Consider the following 24,709-nt stretch of genomic DNA (forward strand, 5'->3'; position numbering starts at 1 on the left):
GTGTGTGTAGCATTATAGCGTTTACTGGATTCTGTTAATGATTTACTTCCCAATCTACAGCTATGTCAAAGCATACTTGTTGCCGGACAAGTCTCGTCAAAGCAAACGGAAGACAAAAATTAAAAGCAATAGCACTAATCCTGAGTTCAATGAAACACTGAAGGTGAGAACTGAGAGCCTCTGAAAATCTCCATGTTCCCTTTGTGATCATGTGATGGATTGGATACTTTGAGTAGCAATGAAAATTGTTTTTGTTTTGAGTTAAAACAGTTCCCTTAGGGGTTTTGTGAGAAGAGTAGTGGAACTTTTAGAAAGGGATTTTCTCTTCTTATTTATGTATTTATTTATTTAAAAAATTATGTATATACCACCTTATAATAATAATATGACACTGTCGTATTTTTACATGTCTGACAGTGCACTGTCAAACATGGAGAAGTTTCTCAATTCTTTCCCCGCAAAATTTGCAATGGGTGTTTTGGATTGATGCTAAGTCAAAAATCTAGCATGGAAGTTAAGAGCAGAAGTTCAATTTCCTAGCATATTTATTTGTGGCACTTTTATGAATAAGTATATTGCTCTTCCTGATTGTTTTTTGGCTAGATCATGCCTGCTGTTGGTTGCTTTCTAATCACATAACTCCCCAGAGTCTCCTGGTGTCCTCTGATATCTTCAGACTTTTGTTTAAAGAAAAAAGTCTGGTTTCATGATCTGAAGAAATCATGAAAATGCGAAGCCAGTGCAGAAGTTAAAGTAGCTAGATTTCTAGAGAGTTCAGTAGTATCTGTCAATTCTTATTCCTTTTTAAAATAGTGGACAAAGGGGAAAGGTTAATTGTTTCCAGCATCTATATTCCTTGCTATATATGAAAAAAAAGTTGAAAGGGGTATTTTAAGAAGCTTTATCAGTGGTGGTTACTGTTTGATAATGAAATAATACAATAAATAATACAAACTGGCAGTAGCAAGAAAAAAAGGCTTGTAAGAGAACAATTGCATTTTATACTGTAGATCTCTCCCTAATAAGAACTTCCTCCGATTGATTTGGTCTACCCCAGCAGAGGGGCTTTTTCATTTGCTGAAATAAACTGCTGGTGCCTTCCTGAATTTAAAACTCTTAAGGGTTCTGTTACACTCCTGTAATCTTCTTTTGGCCTCTTGTCACTCTTTAGTATGTCATCAGCCATACACAGCTTGAGACTCGGACCTTGCAGCTTTCTGTCTGGCATTATGACAGATTTGGGCATAACAGCTTTCTAGGAGAAGTGGAGATACCCTTGGACTCCTGGAACTTTGAACATCAAGCTGATGAATGGTTCATGCTTCAGCCCAAGGTGAGGAATGCCAATTGGTTTAAATTGAAGATGGTTATCTGAGCGTCTAGATTTCATGCAACGAAAGGTGCTTTATGAATCACAGCTCGGGCTTACCTCCTCAGTGGAAACCAATTTCTTGGAAACAGCAGGCCATGGAAATTAAGGACCTGAAATCTTGGCAATAGAGGCTCATTCTCTTTATCTATTGCTTTGTAAGAAGATAAGAAAAATATTGCTGGGTGAGACGAAAGGACCCTCTAGACCAGCACCTGTTTCCTACAGTGGCCAACCAGATGTGCTCAGAAAGCCCACAAGCAATAGCACTCTGATCCTAGAGGTGGAATCTAGCCTTCATTGCTAAGTGATTGATAGACATGGAAGATAAGGCTAACTCTTGAGATAGCTAAATTGGAGGGCACCATTGCACTCTGTAGCAGTAAAGCGTATAGTTTAATTATGTGCTGTGTAAAGAAGTATTCCATTTTCGTCTGTCCTGAATCTTCAACCATTCAACTTCACTTAATGACCTCAAGCCCTGTTATTATGAAAGATTGTGGGGAAGTCCCTTCCCCCAACTTTCTTTGCAGCATGCAGTTTTACACACTTCTCATGCATGGAACTAGCCACCATCAGAGACAACTTAGACCTACCTAATAAGGTTTCAGTTGTTGCAAGGAGCTATGTGAGCCATGCTATCACTGCAAGTTTGAGCCCAGACTTCATGAGCTAACTTTTTCTGCAGCATTTCCAGAACAATTTGTCCTTGTCTCAGTAGTTTAATGGGTCCCTGGTTATTTAGACCTGACCAACTCTGTATTAGGTTCAGGAAGTATTACTTTCCTCTATTTTCATGTACTTTCTTCTGCTTACCATGCACATGTAACACAAACAGCGAAGGAACATTCCAATTACTTCTGTTTTGCTTCACCTTTTCAGATGGAAGTTGTTGCTGATACAGGTCTTCAGTACAAAGGAGAGTTGATAGTTGTCTTACGGTACATCCCCCCTGAGAGGAATTTAACACTTCCCCTAGGAGAAATTCAAGGTAAATATAGATGGGAGCATCCAGCGTTCTCTGGATTTGAAATTTGTCATCTTGTGCAGGCATAAAACTGCTAGGCTGTAGAATATTGGAATTACATACTGTTCAATTACTTACCAATCTCAGAAGGAATTTCTAGCTACGTGTTTTTAATTTTCTTAAGTACAGTACTCAGCCCCAACAATAAACCTTGGGGAGCAAGTAGGATGTGTCAGTTTTCCTAAACGAGTCTAACCTGATCGTTAGCTGTCAAATCCTCAGCCTTTTGTTACAATTTGATTTTTGGCTCTTCTTGGCTAAGGAGGCTTAGCATTTTCATTGTACAGTACACAGAATACTAGACACATGCTAAACATATCTGTAGGAGACAGGTATCACCTTTTCTATAAAGGGGCAAAATAAGCATTTCTTCGTTTGTTTGTTTTTACATGATCTGCTTCTATATTCGTGCAGTCAAGAGGTGCAACTCACAGTATTATATCCTGATTTTGCTCCAGGCCTATTAACTGAAGAATAATCTGTCATGCAGTTTGGTCAGGGCAGAGATCTAGTGCTCTTGATTATCTTTGTCCATCCCTTTGTTATCAACCCTTTAAATGTGAGATATCACACTTGTGGACACATTTACCTTGCCAATGACATCTGCTAATTTACTTTAATAGAAGCTAAATATGACTACTTGGCTTATTTGATAAACTGCATCATATTTCTCTAGGCATGTTTGGGCCTGTAGGTCTTTTTATTCAGATTTATGACCTAATGCAGGAGATGGAGGGATGAACAAAGATTTGTCTTGGGGCTAATGCTGAGAGATGAGTTATTCGAGTTAAGTAAGACTTTTAGATGAGAAATATGAATGCATGGTGTGCAGGTTTTCTGATTAGGGAGGCTAATATGGTTGTTTGGGTGAGCCATAGGGATAAGTGTGAAGTTTCTAATTTGGGATGGCAGTGGGTTATCTAAAATACTGAAGGGTTTATACACATGTTCTTTAAGCTGGGTGAAGAGGTTTTACCCCATTGGTTTATTTTTAATATAGGAAAGAAGAACTCTAAGAAGGAAAAGAAGGCAAACCCACAAGTGCCACCAGGAGGCATATTAGAAGTTGTCATCAAGGAAGCCAAGAACTTAACAGCTGTGAAGTCAGGAGGCACTTCTGACACGTTTGTGAAAGGGTATTTCCACCCCTCTCCTTAGCATGTCTGTGGATGTTGGATGTTTCTGAACATTTTTATTCAATAATATACTTTTAATTTCTGTGTGTGGAATAAACACAAGTCTTCCTCCTTGTCGTCCTTCCTGCAGCTTTTCGATATTTTACGTAGATAAATCATTGAGTGGTCACACCATACATTGGGGAAACACCATTGTGACTAACTCTCTGAATAATTTGGGGTGGGGCTGATGTCATACTTCCATTTGCAGTGGATGATATGGTGGTACAAAATGGGTATTTGGAGGAACCCACTGCTTACTTCATATGTGAATTCTGCATTTGTTCTTACCCTCTGCTTCCTGTTCAATTACCAATGACTGATGCTGATTTCCCATTGTTTTATCCCCTGGTGTTGCCTTGACTTCTTCCCAAACCTCTACTAATGAGTATGGTTTTATTAATGTTGCATATTTTTCATAAAAGCTCAGCAATTTCACAATATCCTTTTTATTGTCACTTGGGCTAGATACCCTGGATGGTATTTAACTAACTTTTATTCTGAGCAGACCCATTGAAGCTAATAGATCTGACTTGAATCATATTAATTGATTTCATTGCATCTACTCTGAGTAAAACTTAGTTGACTACTACCCAAAGGTAAGTCCTGACTTCATGTCTACACAAGGGAAAGAGGATGGGGGTGGAGGAGGAAAAAAGAATGCTCAGGAACCAGAACCCAAAGCTAGTGTCATTAAAACCTGGTCATTTAAATTACAGTGGAACCTCGTGTTATGTACCGCCCTCCTTGCGAACGCTTCAGGTTACGACCTCTGCTAACCCAGAAGTAGATGCTCCCAGTTGCAAACTTTGCCCTAGGATGCAGGCGGAAGCTGCGCACCAGCAACGTGGCAGGCGCCATTAGCGAAAACGCGCCTCATGTTACGAGTGGTTTCGGCTTAAGAACAGACCTCCGGAACGAATTAAGTTCGTAACCGGAGGTACCATTGTAGTGATTCTCTCTTCTCATTTAGATTGCTTGTGTCATGAAAACCAAACCCATAATGTGTTACTGCTGTCTAACTCTTTTCCCTCCCTTAGGTATCTGCTTCCTGACAACAACAAGGCATCTAAGCACAAAACCCAAGTAATAAAAAAGACTGTGAATCCCCACTGGAACCATACTTTCACATTTAGTGGCTTGAATCCTAGAGATATACAGAATGTCTGCGTAGAGCTCACTGTCTGGGACAAAGAGTCCCTTGCCAGTAATATCTTCCTGGGAGGCGTTCGCCTGAGTCGTGGAGGAGGTAAGAGTAGTGATTTGATTAGACAGGCAACATCTCTTGCTTCCTTTTGGTGGGTGGGGAACTATTTGGAGAGAAGTCAAATGGGCATGGAGGAATCAACAGGTTTTTGTCACGTTTTCATTTCTAGTGTGCATCAGCCTCCCCCTCCCCAAGAACTCTGCTTGGCCTTCTCTTCCAACCTTTAAGTGGACTTAAAGACTTTATCCCACCAGGCTTACTGATTCTATTACAGGGCCCAAGAATAATTTAATATACTATTTTTTAAAATGTTGCAGTGCTTAGGGGCACCCCAAAAATGGAGGTCAACCCATTCCCCCCTAGTTGTCCAGTGCTTTACATTTTAGCTATTTGAACCACTGCCCTAAATTTAAATAGAGCACTTCGTCTGATTCTTTAGGTGTTGCATATGTATAGGTGAAGCACACATTTCTTTCGTTGTTTAAAGCTCATTTGTTGTTTTTACCATTAATTTAAAAAGACATGGAGCACCCCATCCTTAAAATGCACCTGCTCCATTTTCATAGCTATTGTTTTAAAAGTAACTAGTTTTTGGAATTTTTTTGTTTTTGTTCTTACTCTTCCTTTAGACTTAATCTAACAACAATCTTTAATAGATTAGGGTTTTGTTTTTCCCCTACATGAAAAGGAAAACATAGATTTCAGAGGCTATAGGACAGAATACATTGGGCATATTTTTATTTTTAAATCAATATATTTCTCCTATGGTGCCAAATGCTCTGACCTTTGCCATGTTTTGCAATTTCCAGGTTTCAGTAACGGCAAAGAAGTTGACTGGATGGATTCTCAAGGGGAGGAGCAACTTCTCTGGCAAAGAATGATTGATTGTCCTGGGGATTCTGTGGAAGGTGTATTAATGCTGAGATCTAGCATGGGAAAACGCAGACTCTGAGAGGGGCTATGCGTAGGCACAGAAATAACTCCAGGTATTTTGCTTGTACAATTAATTACAGGGTGGTATAATGAAAGCCAACCTGCCATGGAGCAGCTCCTGGTGTAAATTTGCACATGTAAAATAGGGAAAACAAGGACTTTCGGTCAACTTGGACTTTCAACTCTCTTGAAACGGATTATAAATGCATTCAGCACTTTCCTGCGATTCTTATCATTGTGTTTCCTACTGTGACTGAGTGGATGGAGTAAGTTCTTTAAAAAAAAATCTACAGAACCCTAGTTTCAGCAGCCCCTGTAGATTGTTATTATTTCAAGACATGGTTGTGTTTTCACAGGAGAAACTCGATTAGTAGGCCCCAAAGTGCTTTGTGATACTGTTTAGGCCAATTCAGTCCAAGCCCATTTCAAATAAGTGTAATGGTTGGAAGATGCAAAGGGGATGGGATTGCAGGCAAGCTGCAAGAATAATTATTTCCATCTACTTTCCCTTCCAAATTCTGCATGTTCATATTCTTGAATGGTTCCCAGAAGTGGCTTTGGTAATAAGCAGTTAAGGAATCCCTACGTCCTCACTCAGAAGCAGAATGGCTATTTGGGGGTGGGGGTGGGTGGGTTAGAGACCAGGAGAATTTGATGACATAAACATTTCAAGAGTCCCCACAAATCTCAGCGGTTGTGCCCCCCCTTTAGACATTTGTTTGGCATGTTCCAACCAGGACTCTCATAACAATTGGACAGAAGAAGCAGTTGCCATTCAGGGTCGCATCCAGTGCTGCTATTCTGCTAGCACAGCAGACCTCCACTTGTGCAATGTAACTTTGCCTCCCTCTACAGAGTCTCAAAATCTGCTTCAGAGTGTTGGAGGATTCTACAGAGTAATTTTGAGGGGGTGTGGGGAGAGGAGAGGAAGTCTCATTGTGCTGGCGAAACTGGATACCACCCTACGTTTCTATGTCTAACCAAGTTAATTCTTCCCAGGACTTTGACCCCTTCAGAGCAGAATAATTAATTAACGTTCCTAAATTAGTTGAAAGCTATCAAGCAGATAATCAAATCTGTGCCCTAAAGCAGGGTTGTTAGTGCCTACTAAACTTTTTTAAAATAGCCTCTACTAAGTAACTGCACTGCACTAAGATTTAAGCTGTTTGCTGCTAATATATTTAACTTAAACCTCCTTCCCTGTTGTAAGGAATTGAATGATCAATTATTCCCCCTTCCCCACAAACCCCCTTTGAGCACTTGAAAACTGTAATATTAATATCCATCACCACCCTCATCCCTTTCCTTAAGTTGTGCATACCTACTTCTTTCAGCTTTTTGTTATTGTATTGTATTTGCTTTCTATCCAAGTCAGGGGTGGCTAGGTTAACCTGAGATCCTCCAGTCAGTTGTAATCCAACTCATTACATTCCTGACTATTGCCCATGCTGGCTGGGACCGATTGGAATTGAAGCCCAAACATCTGGAAGGTCATATGTTAGCCACGCCTGATACAGGCCTTGAAGTACGTTAGTCAGAGTAGGATGTGAAGCAGATCTGAAGTACCACCTTAACTATATCTTTCTTCTTCTTTCATAAAGCTCTGGTTCAGTCCAAAGATGAGGCACTGTGGTGCATTAATCCTGCTGTGAACCGTTCACCACCCAACTCCCCAGTCACTGGAACTCAAATGGCACATAGTCACTGCTCCTGCTGAGTAGCTTCAGGCACTACATTGCGTTGAAGAATTCAAAGGGTGCAATGCTGTGCCTTTTCCATTTTAATTTGGCTGAAGGAGAATAGGAGCATTCAATTTGAATAACTGCATTGGAAGTGTGATCCCTTCACTTTGACTTGTAGTCTACCTTGGTTTGCTTTCTTTTGAAGATACTGTGAACACTGTGCCACTAAAGCAAATAGAAGAGCAGTGAGCAATAGGATCCTCACACTGTTGGATTAGTTATTGGTAGTGCAGTGACAGCTTTTGCCACAGAAGCAAGCAATGTAGTTGTGAACCATACTTCTGGCAGGGAGGGTGGCTCTCAAATGGTGTCAATGGCAGCACCATTTCCAATAAACATAGGTTCTTGGGTGAGGGCCATGTGTCTCTGTGGCTCTTGCCAGATGCAGTGGCCAAGTCATTATTTGTACCACTAAAGCGAAAGCTGAGCCCTGCAGTGTAATCCCTGTCATCTGAGAGTTAGGATGTCATTCAATTTGGTGGAATTTATGAACGTAGGAAGCTCTCTTAAGAGTCAGACCACTGGTCCATCTAGCTCTCTGCTGATAACTTTACCCAGCAGCAGTTCTCCAGGGTCTTAGAAGGACCATCTTTCCCACAGTAAAACAATAATAATTATGTTTAGAACTGTGAGAGACCTTTTGCATGTAGAGCAATATACTCAAATACAGAGTTACGGGGACACACGCATGGTAAATTTCTGTTTACCAAGACTTTCAGTTACACATTCTTAACAAAATCAAGCTCCCACTTATTTGTTGTTGTTGTTTTTTTAAAAAAACCAACACTGGCTTTTGCACAAAAAGAAATACAGTGGTACTTCAGGTTAAGAACCACTTTAGCTAATGGGGCCTCCCGCTGCTGCCGCTGCGCAATTTCTGTTCTCAGCCTGAAGCAAAGTTTTGTTTTGTTTATAAATTATAGAAACAAAATTATCAAAAAAAGTCCAGTGACTTCAGCTAGGCACTGCATCTGCTCTCACTGCTCTTTAAGGTGGTAGGTACCCAATTGCTGTATCGAGCTTTGAAAATAATGTTTTGAAAATACTTTGTTTTAAAATACCAGCAAAAGATTAGCAGCATGAAAAATAAAATAGAAATGCATACCAGTATTGGTAACAATACTGTTCTAGCTCAGGTATCTTTGAACTTTTTCAGAGCCAGGACCTACTTTTAACCCAAACATACATTTCGGGACCCATTTCTAAATATTTTACCATATATTGGCATGGTGGTAGGGCTCTACTTTTGAATTAAAGTGTGTGGGTCTTTTGTGAAAGGGCACCCCCCCAATTCTTTAAGGATTTCTTAAATTCACATAGTGAATAAGGCTCTCTCTCATTTAAATGAACAGACTGGGCAGATGTTCCTGGGAAGTGATCACTTACAGGGAAAATATGCAGGCTTCCCATGGCTCATTATGATATATATTTTTTGCACTTCAGTAACTAAAGTTTAAAAAATTTCCTTTGGCTTTGTGGCATGGTATACATACACAGAGGAAGATTTTTTTAAATATATTAAAAATGGCTGAAACACAGCATGTGAATCAGACCTCATTTAAGACATGTCTTAGTGGGTGAACAGATGAGGCAGAGCAGTGATTCAGAAGAAGTACAACAGGTCCATTTCTGTGTTCCAAAATCACTTTTTCCATTTGAAAACTGCAGTCATTGCCATAAAATGGTATCAATACTAGGTGAAACTGGATACTGTAAATACCAACAGAAACCCAAAAGGCTAGGTTTGTGGCTGGTGCATGAATGTACAAAATGAAGTGTGGCAATCTGTTTTCTATTGAACCATTTTGTATCCCACAGGGTAGAGATGAATTCAGTAGAGCAGGTATGGTGGCAGCTTTCAAACTTTTCCTGTCTCTTCATATTGCTTCGCAACTAGATAGTAGAATCTCCTAACAGTATTGTTACAATTTCTTTCTATCTTTTTTCCGCATTTAACTACACCAGTTTTGTAATTTTCCAGCTTATAGATGTGAATTGCATTTTAAAGGCCCAAAGTCAGAAAGTACAAAAAAACCCTTCCACTTTTCAAACCTGAGAACCTCCCAAAATGCACAAATTTCATCTGTCTTAACACCACCCAAAAAAAAGGTCTCTTGAGTTGAGACACAGAGTTTGCTAAACACAGGTCTCACACTCTGCCGTGCTTTACATGTACCTACTGGGTTTTCTAGCAATGGTGTGGATACTTGGATATAAAAATAGTAGATCCTCTTAAAAAAATTAGGATCAGGGGTAGCTAATCTATGGTCTTCCAGATGCTGCTGGACACCAGCTCCCCCCCCCCCATCTCTATCACCCATTCTGGCTGCAGCTCATGGGAGTCCAACAGACTCTGAAGTGCCAAATGGTGGTCACGCCTTTCTCTAAGTGTGGAAGTTTTCCTCTGTAACTTTACCAAACGATGCTGTTTGGTCTGCACCAAAAGTCTGACTGGCACAAGTAATGTGCTCTCTAGCACAACGTGGAATAACCACCTCGTACCACCAGGCTCCAACTTTTAAGAAGACAATGGGGTTGATTCATTCCCCTGCTTGAATCTTAAGAGGTTGACTAGCACAACTCAACTGTGGCAATAAATTATGGTTAACTGCTTGCTTTAACTACTGTCCTGCAGAATTTTATCCTGCTAGTCTTCAGATGGCTTTGGCAGCGTGTTAAAAACATCCATGTAAGTTAGATTATTTATTTTTTATCAGAAAAAATGCTTTGTTGTGTGCAATGTCTTTCTAATGTATTTTTTCCTGTTGTCTCATTTGGAACAATTATGCTGTGCATGAACTGTAGCAAATTACAAAGGGAACTACATTATGTTAAACCCTCCCAAAAGTCAGCCAGAACTTTTCCCCCCCATGCAGGCTTGCTTTAATGTACATTCCTATGTATTTATACAGACTTATGGATTGTTGGGGGTGGGGGACTGGCTTCATTTGCAGTTAGTGTAAAAGGTCTTATTTTTGTGTGCAATTAAAATATTTCACCATGTTAAAATTTCGATCTGTGCACAAGCTGAATTTTTAAACAGGGACTCCTCTAGTTCAAGCATGTGGATCCTGTAGCCCTCTTGGTGGCAGGAGCACCAGGCCTCCCCAAGGCTTTGATCAGTAGCCATGTTGGCTGGGGATGAAAGGAGCTAGTCCAGCAATAGCTGGAGAGCCAGAGGTTCCTCACCTCAATTTTAGGGCAATGTTTCCCAGTGTAGGCAGGTTAAATTGTTGCCTTTGCTCACCTCTTTGGAAGCAGGTTTTCTCTCTATAATAAGTCATTCTAACCCTCAACTATAGTAAAATTGAACAGAGATGGGTGCTTGTTACTGCATAGGTACTCTTAGGATAAGAAAATAATATTTGCTGATGAGCTACATTTGGTTTCATAAAATATATTAGATTCAACCCAAAGGGATATTGTTCAAGACTCCCTGTGGGTGATTTTCTGCTCTCAGGATGCTAAGGGTGTAAAATAAAATTGGTGCAAATGTGTCCCTCCTGCCATTGGCTCAAAGGCTCTTTTATGAACAGAAGGGATTTTTTTCCCCGCATTGTGGAAGAACATGTCTGGAGCCAACTCTACTTATTCTTAAATAAGTTTAATGCTGTATTGTTTTAATATTCAATTGGAAGCCACCCAGAGTGGCTGGGGAGACTCAGCCAGATGGGCAGGGTACAAATAAAAAAATATTATTATTGAACTTAAAGAATAATCATCAATATACGGTAATTATCCTTGCAGGAGAAAAGTCTAGTGAGAGTAGCAAAATTTAAAGGAATTCACCCTCCCCTGTTAAATACAGTCATACCTCGGTTTGAGTACAGCGGTACCTCGCTTTAAGTACACAATTGGTTCCAGAAGTCTGTACTCAACCTGAAGCGAACTTTCCCATTGAAAGTAATGGAAAGTGGATTAATCTGTTCCAGACGGGTCCGCGGAGTACTTAAACCGAGGTATGACTATACTTTCAGTTTAAGTACTTCATGGAACCGTCTGGAACGGATTAATCCACTTTCCATGGGAAAGTTCGCTTCAGGTTAAGTACAGACTTCCGGAACCAATTGTGTACGTAAACCAAGGTACCACTGTACTATGAAATGACTCTAACATTGATTACTTAGTAGTCTAGCTTTAGAAAATTGAGTTGGTTTTTCATGCCAACCTTCTGGTTGGTCTCCAGGTGATGGGCGATGTTAGGTTTTCAACATTGCAATGTAGCACCAGACCGAACATCGCACTCTGGCAAAACACTGCAATGTTGAAACAAGCTGCATTGGCCCCAGCCCGTGAGGCGCGGTCTGAAATTGCTGCAGCTTTCACCATGGGAGCTAAGGCAGTTTCACCCCAGGGGCGGAGGAGCTCCTGCCCTCCGGCTGACATCTCTGTTGAAGGGCAGGCAGCCACATGCCCTTGAATGGAGATGTTTATAGGAGCCCCCACCCTGCCTCCAACTCACACCAGCTGTGTGCAAGGCTCCCTCCGCCTTGGCCGGCAGACAAGCGATCTCTTTCTCCTGGGAGCGAGACAGAGGAAGCCCTACTGATGGAACCTGACAGGCGCCATCTGCAGGGCTCCCTCAAGTGCAACGGACCCTGCCTCCAGCTGGTACAAGCCAGAGGCCAAGTGGGGCTCCGTTGAGGAGCAGGAGCTGCATGCCTCTGAACAGATAAGTTGTGGGGAGCCGAGGGAGAAACAAGCTACATCGGCCCTGGCCAATGTAGCTTGTTCCTCCCTCAGTGGTATGAGGACCAGAGGCGGTGGTATATTTTGGGTGAAACCGCCACTGCTCCAGAGTCCCTCTGCCGCAGCTCGTTTCTCCTTCATGCGTTGGGTGCTGGTGGCAGAGGGACTCAGCAGAGGCAGTTTCACCCACACTATACTGCTGGGTGAAGCAGCCGCCACTTCTAGTCCTGAGTGATGTATCAATACATCGCCAAGGCCTGCTCCCATCATCCCAGAGCATTTGTCATGCATGACTGATGGGAGCTGTAGTCCCCAAACACTTGCAAGACAAAAAGTTATGGGAAGGCCGCTAAAGTGGGAACAACATTTAAAAATGGTTAATGACATTACTTCTTTGGTAAATTTAAAACAAACTAAGCCACAGCCTGCAATTCCTGCTTATGCCCTGCCCCAGAATAAAGGAGTATAGCCAGAAAAGAGAAGTTGCAGCTACTAATTATAAACTCTGCCAAATGAAGTTTGATAATCAAGACATAATTCCACATTTATTTCTTTGCCTCCATTCCTTGGGAGTATCTTAAATATAAAGCCTTTGCACTGTCTGTAGTTACTCCATACCCAAATGCTTAAGATTAAAACCATAAACTGCAAAACAACATCTTTATTAAAGATGTGTAAAAAGAAAAGGAAACATTTACACAGGGAGCAACGTTCAAAGGCATTCCTGGAAACCTAACCAAGGTAATTTGATATTTTCATTCTCTTCTGTAGATTTTCTTAGAAATCTCTGGAAATAGTGAAGAGGCATTATGTAAAATGCTAAATAAATGAAGCTCCACAACACACACACACAAAGCTAAACACAAACATACATTCATTTTTTTTTTAAAAAAAGAATCTGTACATCAGTGACTTCCATAATACCATGCTTTGTGTAGTAGCACCGGAGGGGCAGGGAGAGAAGCAACATACCGCCACGCAAATGGCTGTAATCCAGACTCAGGGACAGGACTGGCCAGCTTCTGCTTGCAGTTTCATTTCTTCTTTTCTCAAAGGGAAAGCATCAATGAGAGCAAAGAGCTCAGCAGGAGTCGCTGGGAAAGGATATCGTTCTTTGTCCACACCATGTTTATCAACCACCACCATATTGAAGTTATAGTGGGGAATGCGGAGTAACAACCTGAAAATATGGAGAGAAGCAGCTGGTTTACTTTTAAAATAAGCAGCTACATTACATGTATGTTCACCATGTGCTGTTGCCCTGAGCACCTTTTGCTCCTCACGCTGCACCTGCCAGCCCCATGCTGCTTTGAAAGTCCGAACCCACATCCCAGCTTTGCAAAGCAGTGTGGGCCTAGCAGGGCGTAACAACCAGGTATCCCTCCAATCAGTCCAATCCTAACTGATTGGAAGGACACCTGCCCTGTTGTGTTCCCTGCACCCCAGGCACCATGAAGACATGCTCCGCCGCTGAATGGCCATACCTATCCATTGCAATGAAGTATGAGAAAGAACAATGCCCCTTTTCAGATATTTTTTAAAGTGAAAGAAAGATTATGCACAACTGGCCACAGTCAGCCAGTCAATATACAATTTAAGACCATGAATTTTAAAGCATGTATTAAAAAGACAATTGTCCAATCTTCAAATAAAAGCTGCTACACTCAATCTTGCACAAGTTATCGTGTTACATCTATGAAAGTTGCTCAATATTTTGTCCACTGGTTGTTGTTTTCAGAAGGACCACGCCTTCTGTTTTTATCACTGTGTTGATAAAAGCCTGCCCATCCCTACTTCCTCTTTACAACCTTGAGAGTAAGCAGCACCAGCCACTGATGCAGTGCTGAAAACTCCCATCATTTCCCTACTCTTCCAAATGACTGGTATATGCGCAGTGGGGCCACTACATTCTTATGAGCAGAAAAGACCCTCCTAACCCTGAAACACAGTGCAAACTGACCTTGTGCAACACATTTGTGCTGAGGAAAAGTAGAACAACCACTGGTTCCCCTTGCAATAGGGTTTGAACTCAACACTAGCATGATCCTGCCAATTATGTCCTGGTATCAATATGAGCTATGACCCTCAATTGTGGAATGAAGCAGCTGATCCCCTTATTCTGCAATGGAGAGGTAGCTAACCTGGGGCGCTCCTGATGTTGGGTCCAGCTCCCATTGTAGTTAATGGTCAAACGGCTGGAGTTAGACTCCAGCAACATCGGAGGGCCAGAGGTTTACCACCCTGATATAGTGGCAACTTGAGCATCCCATTTGTACAGCTCTAAGCATAGGAAAAGCCAATCTTCTGTAGTAAGTAGAGCAGCATTTCCACCCCCAGCTGCCATGGAAGAAGCATGCATGGTGTTTATCATATAACTTTTGAGTCTACAAAGGCAGGCTTTTATGTGGGCTGGACATAGTAATTGGTATAAAACAGAGCTCTGCTTCAGAAAAATGGATCGCAAGATTAAACATCAGAACATGCATATACTTTCTATACACTGCTTGGTGACTATAAAATTTGCACCACGTCTCCTTGAGAAATATTCTCCAACCCATGCAGAATTTATGTTCAGGGATTCGGTTTGCTCAAGGGAATCTCACATTGTTAGTTTTGTTTTCAACAAATATTGTGCTTCCCTAAAAGTGCAATCAAGACATTAAAGGGCAATATTGGGGTGGGGGAACAATTCTGGATTATTATCAACAGAGAGTTTTTAATTTACCTGAGTTGCAAAGCCAGCGCAGGAGGCATCAGTCTCAAGCCTATTCTTCCCAGCTGTGCTGGATAGACTCCAACCAACTCAATCACAGTCACGTGCCGGAGATCTAAACCACACAGCGCTGGCTAAAGTAATAAAGATATGAATTGGAGATAAACATCAAGTGGATTAATCGTAATGGGAGTTTCTGCAATGTGTGCTTAATATTATGGTCCTGTAATGTAAGGGACTCTCAAGACTTATATAAAAGTTAATGCACTGTTAAAGACACGGTTCATCTACCCTATTTTGGGAGCTAAAGTGGAGCTGTGCCTCACCTGCAGCATTCCCAATTGCAATCTATAGAAGTAATTGGCTGCAGTCGGAGTGGATATAATGAGCAGCCTCCGTTTCTCATAAAACTGGTCCAGGAGGGCTGCTGCAGTCCTCACGCCAACATTAATGTTCATGGCTGAAATTACAAGCAAGAAGATAATGATAATCATGATAATAGACCTCTTTTCAACCTTAACTGGAGATAATGGCAACTGATTTGGTCATGGAATTCAACAGAGGACAGAGCAGATTGAAAGAAGCCATAATGTTCTCAAACACCAAGGTTTTAAATGGTAGCTCAATTCTTAACAGCAACAGAAAACTCAAAAGCAAGATGTGCAGCCTGAGACTATGCATTTTAAACATAAGCAAATCCCTCTGGTTTCAACTGAATTCACTCCCAGATAAAGCCCTGAAGGGTTATAGCCTTAGATCTTTTCTGGATTATCAGAAATTTGCACAAGTTCAGGAAATGTACAGTTGTTGTTCATTTCTGGTAGAGGATCCGGACAAATTCTGCTGCAGATACTTGTGTTGCAGAGATGTTATTTTTTCCAGTGTTCAAACTAGCATGTAAACATGTCATGACGATTATTGAAAATTGCCTTGTGGTGGCATGTACATTACAAGCACTCTCTTTGGATAACTAACCCCCCACCTATTTGTGTCATTAGATCATGAGGCAGACTTTGACATGGGCAGGCAAACTGTGAACTTCCATATGTTGTAGGACTCCAGTTTCTATCAGACCTAGCCAGGAAATCAGGGATGATGGGAATTATGATCCAACAAAAGCTAGGAGGCCACATGTTGCTATCTCTGCTTTAACGGATTGGTTAAAAGTATTTTTCTTCCCTACACAAAATATGCAAGAGATTCAAATAAGGCAAGCATTCAATCAAGAGAAGTCTTGACCTGACACCACACAGGCTCACAGAGTGTGTGGGGTCCTTGAAGCCTGTTTCATGCACAATCACCCAGCAATGCCTGTGATTACTGGGACACATCTGGGCAGTCCTGATTTTAGGGATTGGACACAATGCTACCTCTGCATGCAACATTAAGTAATGCCAAATATTATGACATTATACTGGCATATTGGTTTATCACATTCTAAATGTATGAGAACACCTTTACTGAGTTAGACCATTGGCTCATCAAAGGTTTCTCTACTCTTAATGGTACCACCTCTCCAGAATCTGAGGCAAGATTTTTCCTATCCTTTAAGATAGTTTAGCTAGCCATGCTGAGGGTTAAACCTGGGGCCTGGCTTGGGCTCCTCCCTGGTAAACACAGCTCGTAGGAAGTCTGCTAGCCATTAATGATACAGATGTTCATAATACTTAAGTGCTCTGCATACATATCTTGCCAAGTATCTTTGATCTAGCAGCCAGAATACAGGAAAAGAATCACACTTAAATCTTTTCACTCACAACCTGCAACAAATTACTGCTTCTTCCAGATGCTAAGTGGTATTTACTTTGCAAAATCTGCACATGTTTTGAGTTGGCAGGAGAATGTGGGCGGATGTTTGGTAATCAATTCCTATCAAGAAAGAGAAAGAGATCAATAGAATGAGAACAGGAGAGAGATGCAAAGAAATCTCAAGTCAGAGAAAGGAAATCCGTATATAATGGATGTAGCACAGACAGCTCTTTAATGTGTGTGTTAAGTAAAGCTGCTTCTTTTACATATCCAGGCAGAGCTCCCCAGCACCCTTGCCTGCTAATGCTACATTGCAAGCTGTTTCTAAACATGAATATGAGTTTTTAAAACAGCTTGTAATGGGGAATATAAAACTGGTGATTAGGAAATAACATAAAAACCTCACTGCATTTGTGCAACTTCCCACAAGCTTCTGTGGATCAGGGCGACTGAACACCTCTGGAAAAGGTGAGAAATGTCTTGGCATTAACACAATAAAATACCGCATTTAGGCTTAACCACAGATTTGTATCCCATGTTATCGTCAATAGACAGGTAAGTTTTATAACACGGAGATCATGATTCATTAGCAACATCTCACTTGCCTAACCCTGCATAAACAGCTTGCTATCCAAAACCCAGTGAACAATTGTAAGTGTTGAAGCGTGTGGAACAATTACAATGTTTGTGCTAAGCAAGTCTTCCCACAATACACACAATCCTGCCACCCCATGTGCTGCTCTTTTACTGGAATTATTCATTACGTACGTGTACAGGTTGGCTCCGTTCCTGACCAGCCTAAATTGTACTGACAAACTCGTGCTGGACTTCCCTGCAATTCGTATCCACCGATGCAGGAAAATTCACAGGTTGCGCCATAATTATCCCCGTCACCAGAGCATTTTATGTAGCCATTTTCTGGAGCATTCAGTTTCCCACAACGTCTGACTGTAAACACAAAATGAGGAGCATTCAGTGATTCATTTTCTCTCCAAATACATAACTACTATGAAATGAAAATGCCATTGCATGGGTTTTTTTTTTTTTTAGCCTTCAGGAGACATCATCATCTTTTGATTTTATAATCGGTTTCACATATAGATTCATTAACACACACAGGTGTGTCATTCACATATATTAACTGATGCATGGTATAGCCTGATATTTCTTATATTGTTAACAGCCCTGAGCTTATGCTACACCAGCATGGCAGAGTTTAGACCTGACACACTCAATTGCTAATGCATAGAATAATGCTAATTGCTGCAATATGCAGAGACCATAGCTTCTAATACAACCTCTATATTACCAATTTCCTCTTGCAGTGGTACAAGACTCCCCCAAGAGCCATTTAGTGGCACAACAGCTAGAACTGTGGGCCCGGCTCTCTGCCTGTTTTTCCAAAGTATACATAGCAAGTGGAGCAAAGTATACATAGCAAGGGGGCTGCTCTGTTCCACTGCCCGAGCAAGGGCTGTTGCATAACCAGACTGCAGAATAATAATAATAATAATAATAATAATAATAATAATAATAATAATAATAAATTTTATTTATACCCCGCCCTCCCCAGTCAAAAACCGGGCTCAGGGCGGCTGACACCAACAGAATTACAATAAAACATAAAAACAATTAATTAAAATACAGATTAAAATACCGTATTAAAATTTAAAGTGCAGCCTCAATTCAAGTATTCCATAAATCCAAGCCATGAGGGAGGAAAAACACAGGGGTCAAGCTGAGTCTAACCCAAAGGCCAGGCGGAACAGCTCTGTCTTGCAGGCCCTGCGGAAAGATGACAAATCCCGCAGGGCCCTGGTCTCCTGGGAAAGAGCGTTCCACCAAGTTGGGGCCAGTACTGAAAAGGCCCTGGCTCTAGTAGAGGCCAATCTAGCCATCTTATGGCTCGGGATCTCCAGAATATTGTTGTTTGTGGACCTTAAGGTCCTCCATGGGGCATATCAGGAGAGGCGGTCCCGTAGGTACGAGGGTCCCAAGCCGCATAGGGCTTTAAAGGTCAAAACCAGCACCTTAAACCTGATCCTGTACTCCACCGGGAGCCAGTGCAGCTGGTAAAGCACTGGATGAATGTGATCCCGCGGCAAGCAAGAAGACATTGCTATGTCCCAAACAACCCAGTACCTTTGTGATGCTAATTTTCTTATTGGTTGGTTCTGTGGTTTTAATGTTATGATTTTAACAACAGTATTGAGATTTTTTTATTTTTTGCAAAATGCCCTATTTGGTGAAGGGTGATGGCGGCAGCAGCAGCAGCAATAACAAAGTATGCACAATTCCTGTTGCATATCAGTCACTAAGCTTGAACTCTCAGACAGGCTATTCTGTATGTAGAAGCCATTTCTTAAGCATTGCTTCCTCCAACACTAAAAACAAGGGCATTCCACTAATTATTCATAGCCGCTCTTATCAGCGACATACCCTGGTAGAACTCAAACTAGTGAAGATGGAACCATTCACAAGGGCTCTTTTTGGCACCTCTCGCCTAGCCATCATCAAAAACTGTGGAACATAGTTTTAATTATGTGTATCTGAAGAAGTGTGCATGCACACGAAAGCTCATACCAAAATAAAAACTTAGTTGGTCTTTAAGGTGCTACTGAAGGAATTTTTTATTTTGTTTCGACTCAGACCAACACGGCTACCTACCTGTAAATAGTTTTAATTACTTATTAAGATATTTCCATTATGCCCTTCACGAAAATGGTCACAGGATGATTTACACCCAATTAAGGCAACATAAAATATAGCACATAATAAAGATTAAAACAATTAATCAAACCTCAGAAATCAGCTTCCAAAAGCCCATCCCCCCAAAAGGGAGCAGTTTTTACCTGGCATCTAAAAATAAATACAAAGTGGGGGCAAGTTTGCAGGTCTCAGTTCAGAACCTAGCTTAGGAAAATTGAATAGAGGCATATCATTTTAAATATATTCCCACATCAGGAAGTATAATGGAGTGATGCCACAACCTCCTGGCATTGTACCCACCTGGTTAAGGAAGATCACATGCACCAAATACCATCAGAGAAACTGCAAAAGTAGGAGCAGCAGCAGCAGCAGCCATGCTCCTCCAGGTAAGATATAAATAAATAGGGCCTAACTTTGATGCCTGTGCTTCCCCCAACCCCAACAGCAAATGTTCTTACCTTTAACTTTAACATAAAATCTGCACGTTCCCTTATTCCCGGCTCTGTCAAACACAGTGTAGTGGATCTTGTGATCACCCTCTGAAAAATGTGATCCCGGTGGTAGTCCTTTCAAAATAACACTAAAAAGAAAGAAAATGTTGCAAAGAATAATTATTATTGTTGCAGAGACAGGACCTTTTAGGGAATGCAATCTAGAAGATTCATGTTCAGTGTGCAGCTCAGATTATAGCAGTGCAATATATCCTTTTCCAAAATTGCCCACTGGCAGCAAATATAACAGAATGCAAAAACGGTCCCTATGGAGGTTTATCTGTAGATTTACTGCTGAAGCACAACCCCTGAATCAGAAATCACCTGTGCAGCCGGATTTGCTCTGCCTGTACCAAACAGACCAGGAACACTTGAAATACAAGTTCTATGGGCACATACAGACTTCCAGGGGTGAATGTGTATTAAATCCAACCCATATCTTTATATACTTTAGTTAGTTCACACATTTCCACTCACTCTGTCAAAATGCCATCTGCAGTGTCCCTTCCCTCTGGGGTTTCCCAGAACACTCTGGCTGTCAGTTTATTGGGCTCTGCAGTTTTCTCCTTTACACTTGGGCACTGGATTCTAGGCGGCTCCATATCTGAAAATAAACACACGGGTATAATAGCACAGCCACACTTGGTTTAAGATGATATCCTGCAGGCAAAGCAAACAGTGCAGAAATAATCTTGAACAAGTTAATCATCAAGCTGCTACCAGGACACTTAAAATTGACTCTGGCACAACATCAATAACACCAAATGGAGATTATTGGGGAAAAAGAAGGTATCATCTTGAGATTAAAAGCAAGCAGCTCAGGAAAGCACTGAAATGGTTTCACACACACACACACCCTTGTTTTTTCTTCTTCCATTTTTATGCACCTGAAAATTCCTCTAATCTCCAGAACTTTCTGATGTTTTTTTTAAAAGCACTTTATATAAAAATTACTTTTCAGTGTATTGATGCATTCTAATTATTGAATATCTACTTTATTCTAGAGAGCAGTTCTGAATGCAAAAGGTCTACTTGCATGTTTAGAGGCAACTTCACCTAGACACCTCTAAAAACATTTTGTATGAATTTTGCCACCTAAATGCAATGTAAGGCTATTGACAGTATCCTGTATCAAAGGGCTGGGTCCTACTATATGGGCCCAATGACACAGGCTTCCTGATGCATGATGTTTTGAGCAGTCCTCTCTTTCAGGGAACTCACCAGAACTCAGTTCTGGTACCTCTCAGGTGGGTGCCATTGCCGCCATAACAGAACAAGGGAGGCGTTCATGGTGAGTTCCGGCACCCCTGTTTCCTAAAAAATAGCACTGTTTTTGAGCATGATATATGCTGTGGGGAGGGATAGGAGAAGTAATGTAATGCATGAAGCAGCATTAAAGAGTCAGTACACTAGATTGCTCTCCCACTGCAGGGCAGCTGCTCCCTGTTCATTGCAAAGGAGTCTTCTGGTACACTTCCTATTAGCAGAAGGTGGTGGTTCATTATACAACTGCAGCCCTTCTCAATGAAGTCTGAGAAAGGACACACAAAATGACATGTAGCTGCTGGTGCAAAATTGTCAGTGCAAGCTGCTTGCAATGCACATGAGAACAAGCAGTTCTGCGGGTAAAGCAGTTGTGTGTGTGAGGACCCAAATTCTCAGTGCTTAAGCTATTACCTAAATATGTGCATACACAGAATTAAATGAAACGAGGAACGTTCCTGGAAAACGCAGTGTTTCTGATATGTGTTTATGAGTCTCCTATAGCAGAGGACCATCGTTCCCCCGTATTACTATTAATTTCAGCTACTTAAGACACCAGACTTCGGTTACTATAGGAACTGCATCTCCAAGCACTCATGGATCAGTGAACTCTTCTTGCTGGACCACAGTGTTTTAAGCCATTTTAACTGCTTAGACATAATCGCTATACAAGCACACACACAAGCCCCTGTCTTCCCATTAATTTGTAATGGAGAGGGCAGAATTATGAGAAGTCATGACTAATTGGAACTTCCTCAACTGGGATTTCTTATCTGCAGCAATGTTTTTTTTAAAAAAGCCACAAATTTAATTTGAGCCACATAAGGAGAAACTATTAAACCAAATAAATGAAAGACAGTGAGACACCGTTTCAGCAAAGTCATCCTAGACAGCCTCCAATGTTGTTTCACAAACATTTTCACAAAGGTCAGAAGAGCATCGACAGGAGATAACAGACACTGGAGTGTCCCTGATATTATTATTTTTTTAATGATAAAATGTTTCATATCCGGTAGTGTCATCTTTACTTTCAGAGTGCAAAAGTGTGCACTGCAGTTCTGCCAGGCTGGTAGGTTTGTGAGAAAATAATCTATCAAACCCACTGTCAAGCCATTTAAAGAGAAATCGTTTACTTCTATCCCACCCTCCCTCCGAGGAGCGCAGGGGTAGCCACCTGTGGTTCTTATGCACCTTTGTTTACCCTTGCAACAACCTTGTGAGGTAGACTGGATTGAAGAATAGTAGTAGTAGTAGAGTTTCATGGCTGAGTGGGAATTTGAACCCAGGTCTCCCACACCCTAACAATGCACTACCCCTCTTCTCAATATACACTCTATAGCCCAGGGCTGGGGAGCCTGTGCACTCCAGATGCTGCTGGACTACAACTCCCATCATCCCTGACCATGGGCAAGCTCTGAATCTAGTTTTAGCTGCAGCAATATAACTGCAAAGCAGCAGTTGTGCTGCTACGGTGGGCAATCTCTGCACATCCTCCCAGGCCACACTTACCAACACAAGAAGCTGGTCGTCCACTCCAAAGTTTGTTATCCATACATTGTACTATTCGGTCTCCTTTTAATTGGTATCCTGGTGAACAATAATACTCACACCTGGAGTTATAATATGCACCATCTAAACACTTGAATCCTCCGTTACCTGGCATCGAAAGGGTTGGGCAACGTTTTTCTACAGGGGGGGGGGGGGAGACATCAAATTACTGAGGATATTTTTTAAAAAAAACTTTGCACTATATGCAAAGATATACCTATTCACCGAAAAGCAGTACATCAAATGCATGTCAGTGTTGATTAAGTGATAAAATATGAGGACTTTCAAAGCAATGCACTACTAGTGGAGTCACTTTCCAATACTTCACCCTGCAGCTCTCATGTGTTCTTCATGGTTAATGTACATGTAACATGAAACAATCTTCCAGTCCAAAGCTGATGGCACGTCAGTGGAGGCCTTGAATTTGCATGATCCAAAGCCCCAGCTGTTGCTCCCAGGAAAGGTAAGAAAAATCCTGGAACTGGTGGGCTTATTCTCTCCCCCCCCCCATTAGGGCCAATGAGAGAGAGAAAATAATGGCTGGAATAACCCCCTGGCAAACACACCGTCTACCTCTGCCAAAGTAATGGATGCAGGGGGTACTTCGCTTCTCATGTACGCACTTTGAAATGGCTGCATTGCCTTTAAAACATGAGCACACACAGACTAAGGCACAGATCCCAAAGTAAGTGAGCAGTCCTGCCCCCCCCCCTGCCCCGGGTCTGCTGTGGAAATGCTCAGGGAAGAGGGAATTGCCAAAACTCAAGTGGACAGCCTTATGTTGGACGGTGATCCCAACGAATTGAGCATTAAGCTTTCAAAACAGATCTATGCATATGTGTGTTTATCTCTCTCTTTCTTGAGTGGCTTGTTTGAGCCATCTAGAGCTGGCAGGCACAAAAGGGACATTATCAAGGTGTGCCTTGTTTTGCTGCTATATTACACTTGGAGCAATTTGTGCTTTGGATTAACCTGGGAATGGTGATGTTGAAGGCAACGAAGTGTATTTCCATATTGTAAAACTGGGTCTTATTTAGCTGTCCTGGCAAGGATATTGTTACAAAAAAAGTATTTAAAATATTCTGCTTTAAGACAGTAGATGGTGAGGCTGTTAAGAGCTCACATATCAGCATTTATACAACCCTATAGTGGGGTGGGGCTGGTGAGAGTGTGAGTCCTACAACACCTGGAGGATCCCCACAGGTTCCCTAGCATTGTGGTAGGAGATTGTCCTTGGTGACCGCCTTGCGGATGTTTTCTGTATGTGCAACAAAAACAAAAACAAAGCATTGATAAAAGTGCATAGAGAAACAGAGTTACCGTAATATTTTTGCTGTGTAAAAAGATTTAACTCTTGCCTCTCTAGTAGATATAGGCTGATTAGTCAGAAACAACTGAACTGAGAGCCAAAGTAATGATCCACTCACGTTTGCACAAAACTTTGCCAGACCAGCGTTTGTTTGACTGACACATAAGCTCCTGGGGACCGTGCAGCTCATAGCCTTTCTGACAACGAATGTCACATTTCGTTCCCAAGACGTTTTTATAATACCCTCCGTGAGGGCTTCTGCAGCTGGCATAGCCGTATTTCACCTTGATAGGAGAGCACCATGGTGTATCTGGTGAAAGACGTATGTGCATTCATAAGAGGAAAAAGAAAATGCACAATAATACAGGACAGTATCTAAGGCTGCAATTCCACTTGTTTGTGCGATGGAACTTTCCTCTCCTCTACCCCAACATTCAAAATCTGTGCCAGAGGGTTGGGGAACCGTCCAGAGCACATTTGGGGGGGGGGTGTTGGTGAAGGGGAGAGGAAATCTCCTTGCTTGAATGGAGTTCTGCATGCACATTGTTGGATAAAACCCACATGTTTAAAAGTGGTGTTGGACTAGAGTTTACTGAGAAGAAAAAGAGAACATAAAATTACACACAGAGAGGTAGACTGCAAGATGATTATAGACTCCCTCCAAAGTAATAGCACCAAAGGCAGTTGCTTTCTATGTGTGGCATGTGAATTATATTTTCTGTTCAAATCTTGAGCCACTAAAACTCAAAGGAATGACTAGCACGGGTGCAGTGGGATGATGAGCA

The 24,709-nt window shown here is 41.6% G+C and overlaps 2 protein-coding genes across 10 annotated transcripts in view; one reads left to right on the plus strand and one right to left on the minus strand.

The window, feature by feature from the left end:
• The window catches only part of SYTL5 (synaptotagmin like 5), a 71,216-nt gene extending 60,750 nt beyond the window's left edge, over nucleotides 1–10,466 (plus strand). For 3 of the 8 annotated variants that reach the window (XM_088667803.1, XM_088667805.1, XM_088667804.1), the window contains exons 12-18: nucleotides 61–163; nucleotides 1,172–1,333; nucleotides 2,252–2,360; nucleotides 3,397–3,532; nucleotides 4,612–4,820; nucleotides 5,588–5,764; nucleotides 9,272–10,466. In XM_088667803.1, the coding sequence (XP_088523929.1) occupies nucleotides 61–163; nucleotides 1,172–1,333; nucleotides 2,252–2,360; nucleotides 3,397–3,532; nucleotides 4,612–4,820; nucleotides 5,588–5,730 (862 nt within the window). In that variant the 3' untranslated portion in view covers nucleotides 5,731–5,764; nucleotides 9,272–10,466. Of the gene's footprint in view, nucleotides 1–60; nucleotides 164–1,171; nucleotides 1,334–2,251; nucleotides 2,361–3,396; nucleotides 3,533–4,611; nucleotides 4,821–5,587; nucleotides 5,938–7,312; nucleotides 8,368–9,271 lie in introns of those variants that run through there. The other 5 variants (XM_035114675.3, XM_088667808.1, XM_035114678.3 and 2 more) reach the window with 3 other exon arrangements.
• A 2,322-nt stretch (nucleotides 10,467–12,788) lies between these two features.
• The window catches only part of SRPX (sushi repeat containing protein X-linked), a 34,264-nt gene continuing 22,343 nt past the window's right edge, over nucleotides 12,789–24,709 (minus strand). For both annotated transcript variants that reach the window (XM_035114681.3, XM_035114682.3), the window contains 8 exons: nucleotides 24,043–24,234; nucleotides 22,577–22,753; nucleotides 20,282–20,408; nucleotides 19,772–19,893; nucleotides 17,373–17,552; nucleotides 15,182–15,315; nucleotides 14,868–14,989; nucleotides 12,789–13,322 (listed from right to left, as the gene is read on the minus strand). In XM_035114681.3, coding sequence (XP_034970572.2) covers nucleotides 13,142–13,322; nucleotides 14,868–14,989; nucleotides 15,182–15,315; nucleotides 17,373–17,552; nucleotides 19,772–19,893; nucleotides 20,282–20,408; nucleotides 22,577–22,753; nucleotides 24,043–24,234 — 1,235 coding nt within the window. In that variant the 3' untranslated portion in view covers nucleotides 12,789–13,141. The remainder of the gene's footprint in view (nucleotides 13,323–14,867; nucleotides 14,990–15,181; nucleotides 15,316–17,372; nucleotides 17,553–19,771; nucleotides 19,894–20,281; nucleotides 20,409–22,576; nucleotides 22,754–24,042; nucleotides 24,235–24,709) is intronic.

This window comes from Zootoca vivipara, chromosome 4, assembly GCF_965207765.1.
Source record: "Zootoca vivipara chromosome 4, rZooViv2.hap1.1, whole genome shotgun sequence".
NCBI classification, from domain to species: Eukaryota; Metazoa; Chordata; class Lepidosauria; order Squamata; family Lacertidae; genus Zootoca; species Zootoca vivipara.